This window comes from Falco peregrinus, chromosome 7 (genome assembly GCF_023634155.1).
Source record: "Falco peregrinus isolate bFalPer1 chromosome 7, bFalPer1.pri, whole genome shotgun sequence".
Taxonomy (NCBI): Eukaryota; Metazoa; Chordata; class Aves; order Falconiformes; family Falconidae; genus Falco; species Falco peregrinus.
This window is the reverse complement of record NC_073727.1, coordinates 60,065,018-60,086,400: the sequence shown is the minus strand read 5'-3', so window position 1 is coordinate 60,086,400 and position 21,383 is coordinate 60,065,018. Positions and strand designations below refer to the sequence as shown.

At 44.7% G+C, this 21,383-nt stretch overlaps 1 protein-coding gene across 4 annotated transcripts; it reads left to right on the top strand.

Moving 5' to 3' along the window:
• The first annotated feature begins 1,135 nt into the window (after window positions 1-1,135).
• On the top strand, window positions 1,136-7,535 carry MYCN (MYCN proto-oncogene, bHLH transcription factor). 4 transcript variants are annotated; one of them, XM_055811079.1, is made up of 3 exons: window positions 1,136-1,264; window positions 3,902-4,716; window positions 6,017-7,535. In XM_055811079.1, exons 2-3 carry the CDS (start codon window positions 3,993-3,995, stop codon window positions 6,613-6,615), a joined length of 1,323 nt encoding a protein of 440 aa, XP_055667054.1. In that variant the 5' UTR covers window positions 1,136-1,264; window positions 3,902-3,992; the 3' UTR covers window positions 6,616-7,535. The 4 variants fall into 4 exon arrangements, with proteins under 4 accessions (XP_055667054.1, XP_055667053.1, XP_055667055.1 ...); XM_055811078.1 differs by having other exon boundaries at window positions 1,207-1,355; XM_055811080.1 differs by lacking the exon at window positions 1,136-1,264 and adding an exon at window positions 1,371-2,602.
• The last annotated feature ends 13,848 nt before the right edge of the window (window positions 7,536-21,383 follow it).

Here is a 21,383-nt window from a genome sequence, read left to right as displayed (position 1 = left end):
AAACAGAAATTAATAAAGCTTAGTGCTTTCATAAGACTTCACATCTTCAAAGTACTGAGCACACATTAGCTAATCAATGAATTCCCCTGTCTTGAATCCAAAGTGCATTAGAGGAATGGAGGCCAAATGACGGAAGTTCAGGCAAGCCTGACCTCAAACATCTCACCAGCTTGCTGCCCCAGGGGCTGCCTGCAACACCCCAGCAGGAGCCGGTTTTATGGTGTGCTACCCTTCCACAGCTGACTCTAGCCACCCGCTACTTCCCAGCCCAGGTATTACTCATAGTGGGGTATCCAAAAGTCACCTTCAGCTTGAATCACACTCACTCAGAAGCTCTAGTACAGAAGATGTGCCTTCCAGGTGTCATCTGTGCTCTCAGCCAGGGCCAGCCAAAGGCTCCTCAGCAAAACGGCAACCAGCCACACCGGTGCCGAGGGGAAAGGCCGGCAGGAGTGAGCTGGGGGAGTGAAGAGTCTAGCAGAAGCTCACTGCCTCGGCGGGGGCCATTTCAAAGCAGCTGTCACCCCGGGTCAGCCAACCCAACCTGCCCGGCCCCCCCAGGCAGCAGGGGCAGGCTGCCGCCATCACGCCACCCGCAGCTGCCCGGTGCCGCAGGCAGGCCTGCCCAGGGAGCCCGGCCGGCCTCGCTGCTGCACCGGACACCGGCCGGCTCCGGGAGCACAACGGGCACCCCAGCCTGTTTTCGAGGCCGCCTCTGGACACTGAAAGGTTAGTGGACCCCCAGGTTTTGGCCACTAAGGCATGACATGGAGGCGAGGGGGCCACTGAAAGGTTAGTGGAGCCCCCAAGTTCTGCCCACCGAGGTGTGACACGGAGGCAAGGCGGTATCGCCACACGGGGGAGGCTGGACCTTCCCGCACGGCCGGCCCGGAGCTCCCGGGAGGGGACGGGGTGAAAGGCCACACGGGCCGCCTCGGGCTTTATTCCCGCTCTCAGGAGAAGCCTCCCCCGCCTCAGCCGACGCTGCTCCCCCTGTCATGCCTCTCGGGGCCGCCGGTTTGGAAGACCGCGGGCTCGCCCCCAGCGTCGGGCGAGGCGGGTCAGGGAGGCGGCGCCCCGCCCGCGGCGCCCCAGCAGCCCCGCCGCCGCACACAAAGCGGCCGTCCGCCGCCACCAGCCTTCCTGCGAGCGACGCCCAAGTCCCCGCCTCAACCTGCAGCCTATGAGAGCGAAGGCGCCGCCCCGAGCGGCGGCCGGATCGGAATCGGGATCGGGATCGTACCCGCCGCCGCGCACCGCCGAGGTGAGCGCCGCGCTCCCGTCCTGTCGCGTCCCGTCCCGCGGCCGGCCCCGCCGCGGCCCCCGCGTCCGCGGGGAAAGGAGGCGAGAGAGCGGTGGGTGCCCCGCCGCTGGGGGGATTGCGTGGGGGCGCCGGGCGAGCGCCGCGCCGCCGCTCCTGTCGGCCCTCCGCAAGGTGTCGCCGTCGGCAGCGGAACGGCGGGCGCGGAGGCTCCCGCCGAGTGTCCATGGCCAGTTCCGCGGGGCCGGGCCGGGCCGCGCCGCGGCGGAGAGGTGCGCGCGGGGGAGCGCGGGCCCGGCCGGCAGCCCGCCCGGGGCGGCGCGGCGTCGGCGTGCAAGCCCCGCTCGCCTAAGTGGCGGCGGCCACCGCAGGATTATTACTTCTGATTTACAAAGCCCAGAGTCGCAGCGACTCCCTCGTCCAGCCACTTCCTTTATCCCTCTTTTTGCTTTTTTAATTGCCCCGGGTGTTGCCGCGGGAGGTCGCGGCCGCGGGTGGCGACGTTTCCCTCGAGCTGGGGGGCCGGGGTGGCGCGGGGAGGGGGTGACACAAAGGGACAGCGGCCGCGGGGCGGTGTGGAACGGGGGGCAGCCCCCGCAGCAGCCGGGCGCCCTCCGCAGCCCGCCCCTAGCCCTTTTGCACCGGGAGCGGGACCTCATTCTGCTTGCGGAGAATAAAGAGCGAATGGTGCTTTTGGCGCCAAATGCCAGGCACCTCCCTGCTTGTATGGAAATCAGGGAGGTGGGGTTAGGCTCCTCTAGCTTTTCTCTCTCTTTTTTTTTTTTTAATTTTTTTTTTTTAATGCTCCACTCCTCGGGTGTGTCAGCTTTTTTTCTTTTCTTTCCTTTTTTTTTTTTTAATGCCTTTTGGCGGGGGGGTTAATAATATCCAGCAGCTTCAAAGCCAACCAGTGACAGTCATCTGTCTGCAAGCAAAGGGTGAATGCGGAGGCTTGGGCCAGCCGCGGGGGCCGGGCGGGCTGGCGCTCAGTAAAGTGCAACATACAAGATCATCTGCTTGCTTTTTTTTTTTTTTTTCTTTTTTTCTTTTTTTTTTTTTCCCCCCCCTTTCCCCCCGCCACTCCTCCCCCTTGCAACACCCACCACCATCACCGAGGAGGTAAGAAGAGGAAACTGCAGGGTCTGGGCTGCAGGACAAAACCCCAATCAAATAAATACAATTCCACATCGCATTTGAGTTGCTAAACTAGGGAGGATGGGAAGGGAAAGGAAGCGCAGGGGCATTGCAGTGCGTGAATGGGTTTTTCATTGAGCAGAAGAAAATCCTGGAGGATATTTTTGTTTTGTTTCGGAGCTGTCGCTTTGAGATCGCCTGTGTTTTGTAGGTGCCTCTTTACTGCTTTGCATTTTAAACGGTTTAATGTATTTCACGAGTAGAAAAATGTACAATACTGGAAGTGATCAGGGGGCGGGGCAGGGGGAGTCCGCAGCTGAGCCGGGCTCGTTTCTTTGCATTTCATCATAAGGCTTTTAATGGATTTTTTTTATTCCCCTTTTGGTCTCCGTTTCAGCGTCAGCTGTTGTGAACCCAGCAGAACGGTTTCCTTTCGCGTTACCTTAACCGAGCTGAAGGGAGATGCTGATTGTCTTTTTTGGACTTAGGTTTTTTTGTGTTTTGTTTTGTTTTTTTTTAATGTCTGATGCAACTGAGGTCTCGGAAGAGGAATGGGGCTGTGGTTGACTGGTCGTGGCTAGTGAGTGGGGGGTCCGGCCGAGGTAAGGGCAGCAGCGTGCATTTTCCGGAGGTGAAAGGGCTGGAAAGCTGGTGTGTTTGCAGGAGGTTTTATTGCATGAAGTGGCAAAATGGGCAAAGTTGTCGTCCTTGCAACCTCTCCGTTGCTCTTGTCTTAAACTGGGAAAGGGGGAGGGGGAAAACTTCCCGTACCTTCTTGGCAATTCAGGAGGCTTTGTTGGTGGCGCCGGGGTGGTTTTAATGCATTTTTGTGCGTGAGATTATTACATAAGGTTGATAATTTGTGTTGCTGCTGGATTTCCCCTCCCCCCCCCGCCTTGTGTTTTGTGCGGATTTCTCTGGCTCGCTTTGAGTGAATGAACTGGCGATTTGCGAAGTTGCAAAGAGCCCCTCCGCCCCCTGTTTTGCATCCTTCTCTCTCCCCTTTGCACTGCTCCGCAGATGACAAAAGGAGTAAACTTCCATTACTTTTGCTGGCATATTAAGAGGGCTTTCTGGAGAGATTACGGTATTAAAGCATCTGTCTAGAGTTACTCTGCTGTTTTGAGCGTTTGCAGCAGTTTGGGAAGAGCAGGCGAGGGCTATGTGCAGAAGCACAGAGGTGCTTTGCATCCTTGCTGTACCTTGCCGCCTGGTTTTGTGTCCTTACGGAGCGCCGGGGAAGGCGGAAAGCTTTGCATGTGGGAGCACTACCTGATCGCTTTGCTTTGAGTGTCTTTGAGTCGGGAGGAAAGGTGTGTGAGTGAGATCCCTTTTTCCTCAACTTTCAAAAGGCTCCCTCGTTCTTGATATTGCTGATGAGATTTGTATATTTTTTTCCTTCTATTAAGAGGAAGGGAGTCGCATTCGTGTCTGTTTGTTTCTTCGTGTTTTAATTGTGGTTTGGTTTGGTTTTTTTTTTTTTTTTTTTTTTTTTTTTTGGTTTAGTTGCAGGTCTCTTCCCCTTGGTGGAAATACCCATAAAACCTGTCTGTAAGACCATTGCCTTCCCCCAAGGATCAACAAGAAGAGACCCGTAATGCCAGGAATGGTCAGTAAAAACCCAGACCTCGAGTTCGACTCTTTGCAGCCCTGTTTCTACCCGGACGAAGATGATTTTTATTTGTGCGGGCCGGACTCCGCTCCCCCCGGGGAGGACATCTGGAAAAAGTTTGAGCTGCTGCCCACCCCTCCCCTGTCTCCCAGCCGGGCCGGGCTTCAGGAGCACCCCCCGGGGGGGGCCTCGGTGCCGTGGGGAGGGGCGGCCCTGGGGGGCTGCCGCCCCGCCGACCCCCTGGACTGGGCGTCCGAGCTGCTCCTGCTGCCCCCCGAGGCCGACCTGTGGGGGGGCTCGGACGGAGGGGACTTCTTCGAGACGGGCCTCGGCGTAACCAACAACCTCAACTCCATCATCATCCAGGACTGCATGTGGAGCGGCTTCTCCGCCCGCGAGAAGCTGGAGCGGGCGGTCAGCGAGAAGCTGCAGGGCAAGCCGCCCGCCGCCGCCCCGCCGCCGACCCCGGGGGCCGCCGCCGCCAGCGGCCCCGCCGCCGCCAGCGGCCGCCCGGAGCTGGGCGGCGCCGTGCCCGAGTGCGTGGACCCGGCTGTGGTCTTCCCCTTCCCCGTCAACAAGCGGGAGGCCGCGGCGGGCCGCACCGCGGCGGCGGCGGGCGGCTGGGCACAGCGGGGCGGCCGCCCGCCGCGCCCCGCCGGGGACAGCCGGGCCAGCAGCAGCTCCGGGGACGACACCCTCAGCGACTCGGGTAAGCGCTCGCCGGCCGTCTCCGGGGTGCGAGTAAGGGGAAGGGGGCTGGCGGTGCGGCCTGCGGGCGCCGACGCCTCCGCGGGCTGCCGGGAGGCCAGGCGGGGGCGGCTGCGCCCCGATTCGGTCCCCGTCGGCGGCACCGACGTGCAGGGGCGGGCGGGGCGGGGCGCGGGCCCGCCGGCAGGCGGCAGCAGGCGCGGCGGCAGCGGCGGGGCCCCGCGGCCGGGGCCCCACGGGGGCAGCAGCGGCGACGGCAGCAGGAGGCCGGGAGAGCGGCGGGGCAGGAGCCCCGGGGACGGGGAGGGGGCAGCAGCCCCGGCCCGTGGGGCCCCCTGGTGCTGCCCCCCGCCCCCCCCCCGGGGCTTCCGTGCCTCCTGCGCCCTGTCGCTGGAGTGCCCCGTCCCAGCGGCCGTGCTGTTGGGGGGGCTGGTGGGCAGAGCAGCGCGGCCTGCCACTGGCACCCGGGGGACCAGGTTCGGCGGGGATGGAGCGTGTGCCCCCCTTAGGCGTGACCTGGGAGGGCTGCAGCAGGGTAGCGACCCCTTAGAGCCGCCCCTGGGCTTGCACTGCCAGAACCTAAAATGCCCAGAAACACTGTGGTCTGTGCCGGCAGCGGAGTCCGCTTGGGCCGGGACGTGGTTTCACGTGTGTAGATGCGCTGGTCCGTCTGACCATCGCCATAAACTTGGTGATCCGTCCCGGGTTTCAAAGACTGCTGTCCCTTTAATGTCTGGTTTGACAGCTTTGGGTGAGGAAGCACTTCCAACAGCTGTCTTCTTGGCAGTGCACCAAGCGTCGGCTTAAAGGGTCCCCGGCTGGAGCAGCTTCACCTTCTGCCTCAGAACAAACCCAGCGATTGTTTCGTTTTCCGGCTGTTTTTCTACCAAGCAGGGGCTGTGTTGTGGCACTGTGCATGCCTTTTGTACCGCAGCTCGGCGAGTCCATTCAAAATACATACATTCTGCCTAAAACCTGATTTTCTGCCGCTGCCGATTATGTGGGTGGTAGCCCCACTTTGACTGAAGATTAAAAGTGTTTTTAAAAAAAACCCCAAAACTCATTACACTTACTAAACTTACAGAAATCACTGTTCTTCAGTCATTTCATGTATGTTACATACTTTTCGAGATCTACATCTGACTGCAGATGGTGGGCACACCCTGTTCTTACCATCAGTTACGTCATTGCTGCTTTTGCTGTACATTCTTTGTCAATACATACATCTGGGTTGCTGTTTGTTTGGAGTATTTTCTGTGAGAGTAACGTCTCTTTTGTTTTCCTTCTTATATTACCAAAAGATGATGAAGATGAGGAGGAAGAGGATGAAGAAGAAGAAATAGATGTTGTGACAGTGGAGAAAAGGCGCTCCTCCTCCAACAAGGCTGTTACCACCCTTACTATTACAGTGCGTCCTAAAAATACCACTTTTCCATCAGTCAGGACGCAGCAGAATGAACTGATTTTAAAGCGTTGCGCACCAATTCACCAGCAGCATAATTATGCAGCTCCTTCTCCATACATGGAGAGTGAAGAAGCTCCACCGCAGAAGAAGTTAAAAACCGAGGTGCCCCGTCCAGTAAAACCCACGATCCAACCAAAGTCTAAAAGTTCAAGTCCTCGAAACTCTGATTCAGAGGACAGTGAACGTCGACGCAACCATAATATCCTGGAGCGTCAACGGCGTAATGATCTACGGTCAAGTTTCCTCACGTTAAGGGACCATGTTCCAGAACTGGTTAAAAATGAGAAAGCTGCAAAAGTTGTGATCTTGAAAAAAGCCACTGAATATGTTCATTCCCTTCAGGCAGAGGAGCAGAAGTTATTGCTAGAAAAGGAAAAATTGCAAGCCAGACAACAGCAGTTGCTAAAGAAAATAGAATACAAGCGGACTTGCTAAACTTTTTTTTGTTTTGGTTTTTTTTGGCTGACCAGGACAGTCATTGCCACTTTGCACATTTTTGATTCTTTAAAAAAAAATTGTGTTTTTTGACGTTAAGAATGTTGGTTTTACTTTCAATCCAGTCCCTGAAGTAATCGACAAACTCTATTATCCGGGTACGGAGCAAATGGATGTTCTTGCAAGGAGTTTATTGCAAGACCACCAAACAACGATGGACTGCCTTTGTTTTTCTTCTTAAGAACTGTAGATGGTGGGGATTTTTTTTTTTTTAATTGTTGTGAGCATTTGGAGCTGCTGATGACATCTAGTTGAGTTTTAAAATGTTCATTCCTAAGTTTTATGGTGCTTATGTTCTAACGGATGTTACTTTAGGGGTTGGCATTTTGTACCCCTGTGGGAATTTTCTGTAAATACCATCTACACACTTGCCTTTTGTACATGTCTTGGGTTATGAGAGGTGGCTTTTGCTACCAGTATTAGACTGGAAGTTCATACCTAAGTACTGTAATACCTCAATGTTTGAGGAGCATGTTTTTGTATACAAATATATTGTTAATCTCTGTTATGTACTGTACTAATTCTTACATTGCCTGTATACTTTAGTATGATGCTGATACATAACTAAATTTGATACTTATATTTTCGTATGAAAATGAGTTGTGAAAGTTTTGAGTAGATATTACTTTATCACTTTTTTGAACTAAGAAACTTTTGTAATGAAATTTACTATATATGCCTTTTCCTAGCCTGTTTCTTCCAGTTAATGTATTTGTTAATGTTTGGTGCATAGAACTGGGTAACTGCAAAGTTCTGTGTTTAATTACTTCCAACGATGTACATTTAGTGCTGCGTCTTATAGCACTTTGAAATACCTCATGTTTATGAAAATAAATAGCAATTACATGATGTGCCATTTACTATTTTCCTTTTAAATGCAGTTCTTTTAAATAAAATCTTTCAACTTTGCAATGTTCATGAAATACAAAACCAGGGTCCCTTATCCTGGGCACTTGAACTCTCAAACTATAGGTGACCCTATGAAAAGTCAGCTAGGCAGGGCATTTCCATTTCTGGTTAAAAAGCAATTGTAGTAAGAACAATTTCACTATTTTTATCATACTTCAGATCTCTTGTGATGTCAGGATCATCCCAGGGGACTGAATGTACCACTGTTAATGTAAAGACTCCTATGTCTTGTGACGACCTGGAATATCTACTGTATGCAGAGAACTCTGAGGGTTCAAACACACTCGTATGCTTCTGCTAAGGGACTGGCCTTGGTGTGGTAGACAGGTGGAGAAGTAAATGATGGAGGTACGCTTCCTACAGCATAGAAAATGAAATACTTGTAGTAAACAAAATCTTACTTGACTGCTGTTCTTATTTGCATTACAAAAGGCTTATTCTTAAAGCGGTCCGTCATTGCATAGAAGAATTAATGTTCTTGTTTGTAGCTGAAGATCCTGTTTGTCACTACTTGTGCTGTTAGTAAAATGAAAAATCCCAGGGAAGATAGAGAGCTATGAAGTGTGTGTTGAATGAAGCGTGGCTGGTAGTTGTCTAAAGAGTTCTGATTGTATTTGGTGTGACAGGAGCAAGATGTGTAAGTCTGTGAAATATGTTCGGTCATTTTGGTAAACTCCTTGAGAGCAAGAAATTGTTTATTTTCTAGTCTGTACAGGTATTTCTGACATGTCTCTCCACATTGAACCTGCAAATAAGGCATGGCCAGTAAGCAAGTAGTTTTAAGGATCAGCTTGCAAGGAGCTAGTGTGGGACATCTGCCCTTACTTTAGCCACAAAGGACGTAGCTTGCTTGGTGATGGAGATGCAGAACATCACAAATTTACCATGAAGTAATGGAGAGTAAGAGTGGTATGGGGGCAAAATTGCCACAGTAATGGATGTGCCATGTGTCCATCCCCTGCAGTAGCTTGTTGGTGTATTCATAACCTGTGCATTCTGGGGCCGCAGCCAGCTTCTGTACGAAGAACATCGGGAGTTGTACTTAACTGACATTTAATTTTGGTGCTGTAAATACAGATCCTCAACAGGCACAAATTGGTGTAACACGATTTAGATTCAGCTGGGCCTACACAAGTTTATGCCATTTGAAGAACTGGTCTGAATAGACTTACTATCCTCTAAACTGGGACTTGAGGACCACAATCATTCCATGAATAGAATCCGTGTCTGCATTCCCTTGATACAGGCTTCATGATGCTTCTTCCACTTTCCCAGTACAGTGAGAAAACAGTAAAAGACAAAACCTAAGCAGAGACAGTTGATGTGGACAAATGTAAGGGTACATTTAATTTTACTAGTTAATGACAATTTTCAAACCCCCTTTCGTTAGCAATTTTTGTTGTACTGCTGTTGTACTGTTTTCAAACAAGACACAAGTCGCATGAGTCTTCTTGAAGAAGGAAAGTTCTTCAAACATCCATTGTATTATCTATAACCTGTGCCTGCTGACTTCCAAGAAGGGCTTCTTATAACGTGAGTTTACAGTTAGACTCGGTATAACAAAAAAAAAACCAACAACCCAAGTTACAGCTGTATACTGGCCAAATACTTTTCTAGCACATGTAAATCATATTCTGAACAAAAATTAATCACAGAATGATCTGTCACTCTTACAGTCAAGGAATGTACTAAGGATTGAACATGCTAAATTTAACAGATTCACTTCCCTTCCCACTCCTGGAGAACATCTGGTCCAAATCCTCCACTCAGGGCAGGGCCAAATTCTAGGTCAGATCAGGTTGCTCAGGGTCATACACAGCAAAGGTTTGAATGCCTTAGAGGATGGAGATTTCACAGCCTCTTCGAAAAACACATTTCATTTTTGGACTGTCATGACTGACACAAATTTTCCTACTGTCTATTTGGAATTTTCCCTGCCGCAACCCCTGCCCATTGTGTCCTGTCTTTTTGCCTTTAACCTCCCAGGTTGGAGGCTGGCTCCACCTTCTCTGTAACATCCCTTTAGGTAGTTGAAGACAGCAATTAACTTCTTTCTCTTCTTGAGACAACCCAGTTCTGTCTTGTATTGTTGTGGTATCCAAGCAATTAAAAGTCTAATAAAGGTGTCAAATACTCAGATTTGTTTGGATATTCAACACAACACCGTCTGAAAGCCTCATTTTTCTGTGTAGGAGTCTTGGCCTGGTCCTTCTGAATTCCATTATGAAGGTCTAACTGATCACAATGGAGGCAGAATATGGCTCCTTACGGTTCAGAAATGCTCCCATATACTGTACTGTTTGCTTCTATATTCTGTACTACCAGTACTTTGGGCTTGTCTTTTTTTTTTTTTTTTCTTCTTTTAAATAACTTTTGGGACTTAATAGGTTTGTTTTCATATTGTTGCTCTAGGGAGCGAGTTGTCAAGGACAAAAGTTTTTGTAAACAAAAATCTCAGTTCTAGGATGTTATTAAATTACAATTGTTAAGTAGGAAACAGTGGGTTTTGATGATAAAAAGAATTGAGAGGTGTACAAAAGATAGCTTTTTAAAAGAAAAGGTTAATAATTAATTTAGTAATCTTTTCTGAAGAACCAGTACCCGGAAGGGTATACAGAGAAGGACACATAGCCACAACAGTAACAAAAGATCCTTCTGCATGTGTGTCTAGAGTGAAGATATCTATATCCATATGATATCTTACGGACTCAAAAGGACTCTGTCAAATAATGAACTGAGGCACTATTTCTTTTTTTAATATATATGCCTACATTGGCATAACAAATGCAAACATATCTACCTGGATAATCTGTTAGAAAATGTGGCAAGTACCTAATGACTGCTTATTAAAAAGTGACTATTGCCAATTCCTGAAGGGAAAACCGAATTAGATTGATCACAATCTTATCTGATCTGCTACAAAAATTCCCAAGTTCTTTTTCATACAAGACAGAATCTGCTGATGGAATCAGATGCTTTCCTCCCAAACTGCATATCCCAGAGGATGGTCTCCTTTCACTTGTCTGTTTATTTTCTTAAAAATACCACTAAGAACACAAGGGACTTGAAACACCAAAATGGAATGAATCCTCCATAAACTAGTACAAGTAAAACACCAGCGGGAGAGTGTAAAAAGGTGAAATGTGTTAATGATGTCATTACCGCTAGGTCACCTGTTGCAGTGAGTGCAAAGGAAAGTGCATTTCTCAAACCCCAAGCTGCTGTTCCAGTAACTTATCACCAGATCTTGGCAGCACAGCTTGAGATTTCATGATGTGTGTAATTTGCAGAGAGCGCATTTGATCCTGGTAAGTATACTGATAACCAAACTAGAATAAAATTACTTTTAAAAGGATCTGATTCTTAAGCCTGAATGTCCAGGCTTTTGGCTGGTTTAAATCAGAAGATTTAATTTTATTTAAAGTTTTAAGTTTGAAATGATGAATTTAATGACTTTTTAATGTACCATGTTATCACACTCTCAGCAAATGCTTCATGATTTATACTTGGATTCTTTTCTTCCCTTGTATCCATTTCCCCTTTCCTTTTTCCCCCTTTCCCCTTCCCCTTCCCCTGTATACCTAAACTATGTGTTGCCTCTTCTCTCAGGAGCCCAAAGGCATCAAACTTAGAGAGATTTGAGGTGTCATAACAACCTCTTTAAAGTAAGCAGGGATTTCAGTAGAAACAGAAGTTACGCAGCACTTCCAGAAATCTCACAGGAAAGCAATGGTGCAAAATATGGAAGGGAAGTTGATTGTAGAGCCAGCAGGGTGAGTTTTTTAGCCCTGGCACTTCTGGTTACTACAGGAGCATCGAAAAGCAGAGCACCAGCTTGCCTCAGCAATTGCCTGAACTCAGAGCACTCACTCTCTGCCCAGACAAGCTTTCCCTTCGACTGGGCTGTGCTAGCTTTTGCTGCCTACCTGCTTGTGCTGACCCTGCAAGGAGACTTGGCCACAGTAAAACAGGCATTTTGCTGTTAGGTTGCATGAGGTGGTAATTTCCCCTGCCTTCAGATCTGTGATTCTCTGGCCAGATCTTACTTAGGGATTAGTTAGATATATATTTGAGCAGCAGTTGACTCAGAGAAGACAAAATGAATTACTAATCTCCGAGCTGTGAACATTCCTTTTATGTATGCTGTATGTGTAGCTATGTATACATGCTGCACGAATACAAGGCATTCCATATGTATTGATACATGAACGCTGCTAAATAAAGCCAAGTGTGTATTTTAAGAAAGTAGTAACAAGATTGTCCACTTGGTCCTTTGAAGAAAAAGCAAAGGTATTTTATTTCCTGTATTTATGATCACAACACACCTAAATAATGTAGAAATGAAAAAAAAATGTACAAAGTAAGGACTATTAATGGCAAGTATATTTTAACTCCAAGATGAAATGAATGGGTGTGTAGTCTTATCAGACTTAAAATTTATTGGATTTATAACTGAATTATGACCTATTTAGTGATCCCTGAACTGTTGAGTTACATTTTGTATGAGTAATCATTGTTAGGCTCCATATATACAATTAGAGCTGTTCTATTTGTAAGCTATATCATTTGCCATGGTATAGTTCTTCCATCTGACATCATTTAGATAAGTGGAGGCATTTTCATTTTACGGTAAAATAAGATTATATCTTTTTTTCTTATTCTATGATCCCAGTTTCCCAACCTCATTTGTCTGCTTTAAGTATTTACTGCCTTCTATCTGCTTTCTATCTTCTATACTACATGCATTTGGGGAGAAGAACTGTCTTCTATGTTATCTGTCTGAAGCTGAGGTTAGATTGCGTTCCTGTGAGTTGCTTTATTAATCATTATAAAATTATGACAAGAGTCCCGTTGTGTAAAAGAACAGTGTCTAACAGCTAAATATAGTGGTTTTATATTAGAGGTAGGGTGAATTGTGTTTTCTACCTCTGTTTAGTTACACCTTCTAATCTACAAGCATTACTGGCATTACTCAGTTTCAAGCACCTAGCTGCTTCGCTTCCTGATTCTCCTTATGTAGTCACCAGAGAGACACAGGGTCTTCCCAGAGGACAATTTGGAGCTTCTGCATCGGGGTTTTACTGGAACAGTGTACCATGGAGAAAGAGCAATTACAACGTGAAAGGGGTGATTACATGAACTATGTTAAGGGCGTCTTTATTGCTGCTAGGTATCATCAAATTACTTGATCCATATCTGATCTTACTTACCAGATGAAATTTAAAGCAATGATTTGGAGAAAACTGCAGGTTTAATAGACTTGTATCTTAGAATAAAACAGTGGATGAATGTAGGCTATATAGTTAATCAGCATAGTCATATTAGTTACAATTAAATAAAATATTTTTATGGTACTTACCTCCATTTTGCTTCCTAACAACATCACAAGTAAGTATGCAGTGTTTTAGCATTCAAAGATTTCACTTCCACATAGAACAAAGCAGTGTATGTGTGTAACAAATTAGAGTATTTTTTGGATTGATTATGGTGATTGATATTTTTACTCTCTGTATACAAGCTTTTTTCTTGTGCAATACATGGTAATTACATTTAGGCATAACTCTTTCTTCAATATGACATAGACTTAATAATAATTACATTTTAATTAATCTTGTAATTAATTTACTTTTAATATGTATTAATTAATATTGCAGTTCATTATGTAGGACATGAGGGAACTATCCAATATCATATATAGAGTTCAGTGGTGGCTAGTAGCGGGGACTCCTCATAAAACGTTTTTAAAACCACTTAGATAATATCTTTCCTTTAAATTCCTAAGATAAGTCTTAAAATATCCTTGAAATAGTGTTATGAATTTGCTTTTCAGTCTATAAATTATCTCTGTCTTCTAAAATTGTCATTAGATTGGGCACTTTATTAATAATCTTTTTTGGAGAAAATGATCAGAAAGGAATGATGTTAAAGAAAGGAAATTGCACTGTCTTTGATGTTCACATCCCTGGACTCACTAACATGCTGGTGCCTTTAAGGTAGAAATTCATCTATAGGCTGTGTGGGGGGTTGTGAGATAAATGTTGGTTTGGTATGAGTAATATGGAGGAAAAAAATGAAAAAAACACCAAACGTGCAAATAAGAAAGATGTCATTATTTTCCCCACAAATGTAAAGTAACTAATCATGCAAACAAGGGGATGAAACCAGACCTAACAGCCAGTGGTGATGCTTGAGTGTATTTTTGCAGGTGTTCCATAGAAGGAATTAAGACTGAATGTTCTATAGATTCATAAAATTGTAGAATAGTTTGGGGTGGAAGGGACCTTTAAAGGTCATCTAGTTCAACCCCCCTGCAATCAGCAGGGACATCTTCAACCATGTTAGGTTGCTCAGAGCCCCATCCAACCTGACCTTGAATGTTTCCACAGATGGGGCGTCTACCACCCCTCTGGGCAACCTGTTGCAGTGTCTCACCACCCCCATTGTAAAAAAAATTCTTTCTTATATCTAGTCTAAATCTACTTTTTTTAGTTTAAAACCATTACCTCTTGTCTTATCATAATAAACCCTGCTAAAACATTTGTCCCCACCTTTCTTATAAGCCCCCTTTAGGTACTGGAAGGCTGCTATAAGGTCTTCCCCAGAGCCTTCTCTTCTCCAGGCTGAACAAGCCCAACTCTCTCAGCCCATCTTCACAAGAGAGGTGCTCAAGCCCTCTGATCACCTTTGTGGCCCTCCTCTGGACTCACTCCAACAAGTCCATGTCCCTCTTATGTTGGGGGCCCCAGAACTGGACACAGTACTCAGGCCGGGGTCTCATGACAGTGGAGCAGAGGGCGAGAATCGCTTCCCTCAACCTGCTGGCCACACTTCTTTTGATGCAGCACAGGATATGGTTGGCTTTTTGGACTGCAAGTGCACATTGTTGAGCCATGTTGAGCTTCTCATCCACCAGCACCCTAAAGTCTTTCTCCTCAGGGCTGCTCTCAGTCCATTCTCTGCCCAGCCTGTATTTGTGCTTGAGATTACCCCAACCCATGTGCAGGACCTTGCACTTGGCTTTGTTGAACTTCATGAGATCTGCACAGGCCCATTTCTCAAGCCTGTCAAGGTCCCTCTGGACGGTATCCCTTCCCTCCACCATGTCAACTGCACCACACAGCTTGGTGTCATCAGCAAAATGAGTGTTCTAGCAAGCAGCACGTGCAATTTCCATATTTTTTGTGGGGGGAATCATACAGTCCTTCTGCCCATCAGCTATTTCCACCTGTAATGTGGAGAGATCCGCATGGTGTTAAAGTCTTAGATGCAATCAGACTGTGTCTACAGGATTTTGCACACTGGTGAGATGGAAGTTCTCTGTCTTAGTTCAAGAATAGCATGAAGCTTTGGCTTCCACTTAGTAAGTCTATGAGCAGTTCATTGTGTTTAGAGCTTCGGCAGTATTTTGGCCTCTTTATAAGTATGATCAGTGAGAAGTTAGGATACTCTGGAGTTAGTAGCAGTTGATAGGATTGGGGAAATCACAATTATTTAAACATAAATATAAATCTGACAGCATCTAATACTCAAACTACAGTCTTTTAACACCAAATAGTTTGGATAAATGTTTGTCCTGTGAAACTAAAAGTTTAGGCACCTGTACAGCATCTGTGAATTTGGTCCTAAACAGCTAGAAAATAATATTTAGATTCCTAGATCACATGCTAAAATAAGAATGGTGATATCTAACCACTTCTCCCTGAAAGCACCAATGGGTAAACAGATGTCTAGAGGCTCATGCTTGATATTCCTCCACTCAAAGAAACTGGGAACATGTTTGGTTGATCCCTCTAGAATTTATTCTTAAGTAAGAGTTAGAAAATTCTTAGTGTAACACAAAATCTAATGAGGATACAAGCATCTCCAGTTTTGTCCAGAAGCCTGGTCACCAAAAATGTACTGTAAACTGGGTTTTTGAGGTCTTTTTATTTCTTGTTTTTTCTTAAAATCATTAGTTTTGGTCAGAGTTTTCAGGCAGTATTCCTGAGTCACATCCTCAATAACTATGATTGGAAACATTTCTTTAAAAGCTCTACTTCAGGTAAAACAAGCCTGGGTAAACCATGATGTGCTTCAACTCCAGTGTATTATTTCTTGCACGAGTGGAATAGGAACATAGGTGTAACAAGACAACATTGGATATACCGTAGTGTTGTGAACCCATATATTTATGATTTTTTCCCAAACATACATTAATGCTGCTAATGAAGCTATATAACAATGTAATGTGCTTCAATGATTTCTATTATCTTCAGCCTTTAAACATCTTCATGCTGATGTGATTTATTACTTCTCTTTCCTTTTACCTCCCTCAGCTAAGCAGCTGTGCAGGAGGCAAGGGGGATTCATCTGACCAGATACCAACACTTTTTAGTCAATAAACAGGTATTTTTAGTGCACAATTAAATTAATCCTTAAATATTTAAGCTAACACAGATCAATCTCACCCTAGAAGTACTCATTTTTCTGTATTGATTATAGAGAAGCCTCGGGTGACCAGATACATGTACCAACATTGTAGATGTCTAATATGAGGTTCAGCTTAAGACACCTAAGTCTAGGTTTCTGTTTGTGGATATCTAACTGACAGCTTGATATCTAGGTGCTATTACACTCAGTGGAGTCTGGAGAGTGATTTACTATAGGTGTCTATTTTAGGATGAACTGATTTAGTTCTCTAGGTTTAGTTCACTATATTGATTAGCTCTCCATTGGCTATAAAAGGAACTCCAGGTGAACATGTAAACACCTATGCATTAATGCCTAATACCAATGCCTTAAATTACAAGTTGAGTCCTACTACTCATGTCTTCCACTCATTTTATTTCCCTTATACATCTTAAAGGTTTTTCTTGAACTAGTCAAGTAATCTTAAACGCAGTTCTGTCTAGTTCATCTTTTCTGCAACACTCGTATCCTTTTGCTTTGTTCATCTATAATAGCATCACCACAACTTAACCATCTCTGGATTTCTTTTATCCTGTCACATGTCCTGCTTATGACACTGGGATCAAGTGCACCCTCAGCAGGTTTGCTGATGACACCAAGCTGTGTGGTGCAGTCAACACAATGGAAGGAAGAGATGCCATCCAGAGGGACCTTGACAGGCTTGAGAAATGGGCCTGTGCAGACCTCATGAAGTTCAACAAGGCCAAGTGCAAGGTCCTGCACATGGGTTGGGGCAATCCCAAGCACAAATACAGGCTGGGTGGAAATTGAGAGCAGCTCTGAGGAGAAAAACTTTGGAGTGTTGGTGGATGAGAAAGTCAAGGTGACCCAGTAATGTGTGCTTGCAGCCCAGAAAGCCAACAGTATCCTTGGGTGCATCAAAAGAAGTGCAGCCAGCAGGTTGAGGGAGGTGATTCTTCCCCTCTACTCTGCTCTCATGAGACCCCACATGGAGTACTGCATTCACCTCTGGAGCCTGCAACATAAGAAGGACGTGGACCTGTTGGCATGAGCCCAGAGGAGGGCCACAAAGATGATCAGAGGGATGGAGCACCTCTTGTATGAAGACAGGTTGAGAGAACTGGGGTTGTTCAGTCTGGAGAAGGCTCCAGGGAGACCTTATAGCAGCCTTTCAGTACTTAAATGGGGCTTATAAGAAAGATGGGGACAAACTTTTTAGCAGGCCTTGTTACAATAGGACAGGGGGTAATGGTTTTAAGCTGAAAGAGGGTAGATTTAGATTTAGTATTAAGAAGAAATTCTTTACTGTGAGGGTGGTGAGACACTGGAACAGGTTGCCCAGAGAAGCTGTGGATGCCCCATCCCTGGAAGTATTCAAGGCCAGGCTGGATGGGGCTTTGAGCAATGTGGTCTAGTGGAAGGTGTCCCTGCCCATGGCAGGGGGGTTGGAACTAGATGGTCTTCAAGGTCCCTTCCAACCCAAACCGTTCCATGATTCCATGGTTCTATGGCAATGAAGCATACTTTTGTGAGTGAGAAATTCTAACTAATAATGTCCTAATTAAACCCCAAAGCTTGATGATAAAAATTCAGTGCATATTTATATTTTACACTGGAACAGGGGTTCCTAAGCTTACTTAGTGCAGAACCACACTGCAATAACATCAAACCATACGCATTTTCAAGGGGATGCATTCACCTTGTTATTGCTGCTGAATGGGATGAGTGCACAGTCTGGGAGTCCTAGACAGGTGATCCAAGCCTACTCCAGAAGAAAAATCTTTGATTTTTCTATCATTGGCTGGGGAATAATGACCTAAGAAGGGGTTTTACTCATGCATTTGTTCTGGTTGCCCAGAAAACTGAGCTGGTATAAAGTAGTGTAACAACTTTGGAGTCAATGGCATTAGGACAGATTATGCCAGCTGAGGAGCTGAAGTTGAAATAAATTGAGAAACCTGATTATAACTGTGCCATTGTAGATGTGGAAAAGTGTTTGAAGTCCTTCAATGTTTCATTGTGACCACATGTAGATATGACTTTTAATGCCCTAAACCTCCTTAATCAAGATCTTAGTTTTAAAAATTGTTATTAAACATCCTTGCCCAAAGTATTTTTATATTTGATATACCACAAATGTTGCCTACATCTCAGCAAATATGCACTGTGATTAAAGGGTATAATCTCTCAAGAGAGGTTTATAATCATCTTAATTACCCTGGACATAATAAAAGGAGTTAAGGGATTTAATAAAAGGGCATTAAGAGATTGCCAAAGGGTTAAATATATATATTTTTATAAGAAAAATTGTAAAGCTTCTGTGGCTTTGAGGTGGGAAGGTGGGAAGGCTTAGTGGGAAAAGAGGAGGAGGTGAGCAAAAGTCAAGATGAGGATTAGTGTCAATTAAACTTTCCTTTGAACCTCCTAACCTGCATATGCAGAACCTGACACAGCTGAAAATATTTGCAATTTCCTGGGCCACACTGGACCAGAAAGGTTGGTGTACAGCTCACTGACCTACAGGAAACTGTGAGGGAGTGAAAGAAAGATACAAACTCAGCCAATTATTTCTAGCTCAGTGCTAAGATATTTTAGCATTAGTTCAGGGGAGAAGCTCTGGAATGCATAAGGGAATTTTCAGAATCAGTAGATTAATTTCTCATGCCCCAGAGATTTTCTTTGGTAGATTTTCGTTTGATATAAGGTAGATAAAAACTAAACAAATTTTATGCCCTAATCCTCATCTTCTGTTCTTAAGTTTCAGGTTAGCATAGAATTTAGTTTATTTCTAGTCTTCTGGAATATAATAGATGTAATTACAGATGAGAAGATGAAAGTGAACCGATAATCTTCAGACAGGAAATTCTATAGCTCTTATAAAACAAGGCAAAATCCAACATACAAACATCTAGAACATTGCCTCACTTCACCCTTATCCAGAAAGATAAGGTGAAGATCCAAATGTAGATAGCTGAACATAAATCAGCATGAGTTCTCTTGCAGGTTTTGTTGGCTGGAAGTAAAATGAGTTGCTTAGGTTTTCCAGCTGGGGTTAACGCACATTTCTAATGTGTTTTCCACTTGCTAACATTACAGTCTTTCAGTGCTGGGCTAAATCCTTTCTCCTGGATGTGGGCATTCCTGTAAGCCTCAGGGATAGACATTCTGGACATGGAGACACAGAGGAGTGTCTTAGGGCTTATAATGCCTGTTTTCTTCTGTATAACATCCTGGATAATAACAGACTCCTTGGACAATTTTATATGACCATGTATAAGATCGACGTCTTATAACCCTTTTCCCTTCCCTCTGTCCCCAGAGACTACACCTCTGGTGTGCAGAGAAACCTGGTGCTGAAGTCAGCATTCAGAAATTAAATTTGAACATGAGACAGGGCAAGAAAGCAAATCTGTGCTCACCTTTATCATTCAAAATACCAGGAACCCTTCAAATAAATGGGCTAATGTAACATTACTTACAAAATCAAAGCCAACATCTATTCATACATACCTGTGCATGTTTCCTCTTTCTTTCTTCCCATCTTTTTATTTATGAGTGAAAGAGACAGAAACTGGGCCAAAAACACTCAGCTCCCTCTATATTGTGTAAAATGCATGGGAATGTTCTTTAAGTCTATTCTAAGCAAGTGATAAGTTTGAGAAAGACATTTTATCTAGCATGAAGGCATGAGGATAGCTGAGTGAATATGTATGATTAGCTCATGCTCTGTTCTTTGATCAAAAGCATAATTGTTTCCTCACTTTTTTGAGATGTGCTAGAAATGCAAAACAACAACGATTTAAAATTTATTTTTGGCAAGCAGTGACTGGAGATGGCATGAGAAATGGAGCAGCAGGAGAACTAGTATATTTTAGATAACTGGTATGCTTAATCAAGTCTTGTAGGAGAAACAACCTAAAATGGAATTGTGAGAATTTTGAGCAGGTCCATGTAGCCACACTAGCTTTGTTCTGAATTGCATGTTGTTGTAATTCATGCAAACACTACCAAGCAAAATATATGTATTATTCTGTTAATAAATGAAACCTAGAGGTTGTTAATGCTTTTGTTGAAAAGAGATTGATCACTGCAGTGTAATCCAAGAAGGTTGTTTCTTATTTTGGCAAAACAAACACACAAATATACAAATTAATAAATCCCTAGGCATCTACACCTGCAAAACAAAACTGCTTTTTTTTTTTTTTTTTTTTATAAGGAGCTTCTCGTAAATGATAAGGCCATCTTTTTCTTTTCTTTTCTTTTCTTTTTCCTTTTTTCCTTTGGCTAAGAGCCTTGGGCCTTTACAGTGAAAATAAAAACATATGGATTGTAAACCTTCTGAGGAAGGAACTGTGTTTTCCTTTATTGTGGACGGCAGTCAGCTCTACTGAGTTTCTCTGTCTCTGAAAAGGTTTTCCGGGTCTGCCTGCATTGCAAAAACTCATAAAAATTCAGTAATATTTTTACATAGACAGGTTAAAGCAGTGGGGGCTTTAAGCACTGTTAGCATTACATGTTCCATATTATCTAACTCTAGTTATATATTCTGCCTTGGTTGCTGGTTGAATCTGGGGCTGCAGTGCAGCAGTGGCTGATGCACATCTAACTGGTGGCTGATGTGGTTTCACTCTCCCTGGCAGCCAGTAGTTAAATTGGTTTAAATTGCTGTGCAACCACAACTTAAATTATCTAACCTGGGTTAGGTAACCCAAGTTAAGAACACACCTTTCTTTGTGGTGTGTTTCAGCATGACTTTCATGTTAGTTTTATGTTTCCCACTAAAACAGAGATTGGTATGGAAAGCATATATACTCAGAGGAACACTACCGAGTTCCACCAGAGATTTAGCCTTTGGCTACAACAGGCACAGCCCTAAGTCCTGAGAAAATTCCATATACTCCCTGTGACTCATTTCTGCATACCTTGCTCAGGCAAAGCTTCCACTTAACTTAATAGGATATTTTTAAAAAGGGCCAGGCTAGCAGTTACACAGGATATAGCTGTCAGATTGTCAGATCAAGAAAAGTTAGTTGGCTTTTCTTTTTTTGGAGGGGTGGGGAGGAGGTGGAGCAGGAACTACACAGTGTTTTCATAGCATAGGCAGTGGAAAATGTCCCTTTTAAAAGTATTGGGGGTTTAAAAATTGTGTGTGCAAAAATGCACGGACCTTATTTTTAAGTTTTTTCATCATTCTGGTCCTGCTTTGTATAAAGCATTTAAGCCCATGCTGTATATTAAATGCATAGGCATTACTATGAACTTAAATATAATTTCATTACATTTAAGCACATGCTTAAATGATTTGCTGGACTGAGGCCAGAATGCTTGCTGAATCAAACTGAAATACAGCAATGTCTGTTCTTCCCCCTTAAACAAACAAACACTAAATG

What these genes read in the sequence shown, in the direction of transcription:
- MYCN (XM_055811079.1), top strand. Translation starts at nt 3,993, where the DNA reads ATGCCAGGAATGGTCAGTAAAAACCCAGACCTCGAGTTCGACTCTTTG. An exon ending in CGACACCCTCAGCGACTCGG is followed by an intron (nt 4,717 to 6,016) that starts GTAAGCGCTCGC and finishes TATTACCAAAAG; the next exon opens with ATGATGAAGATGAGGAGGAA.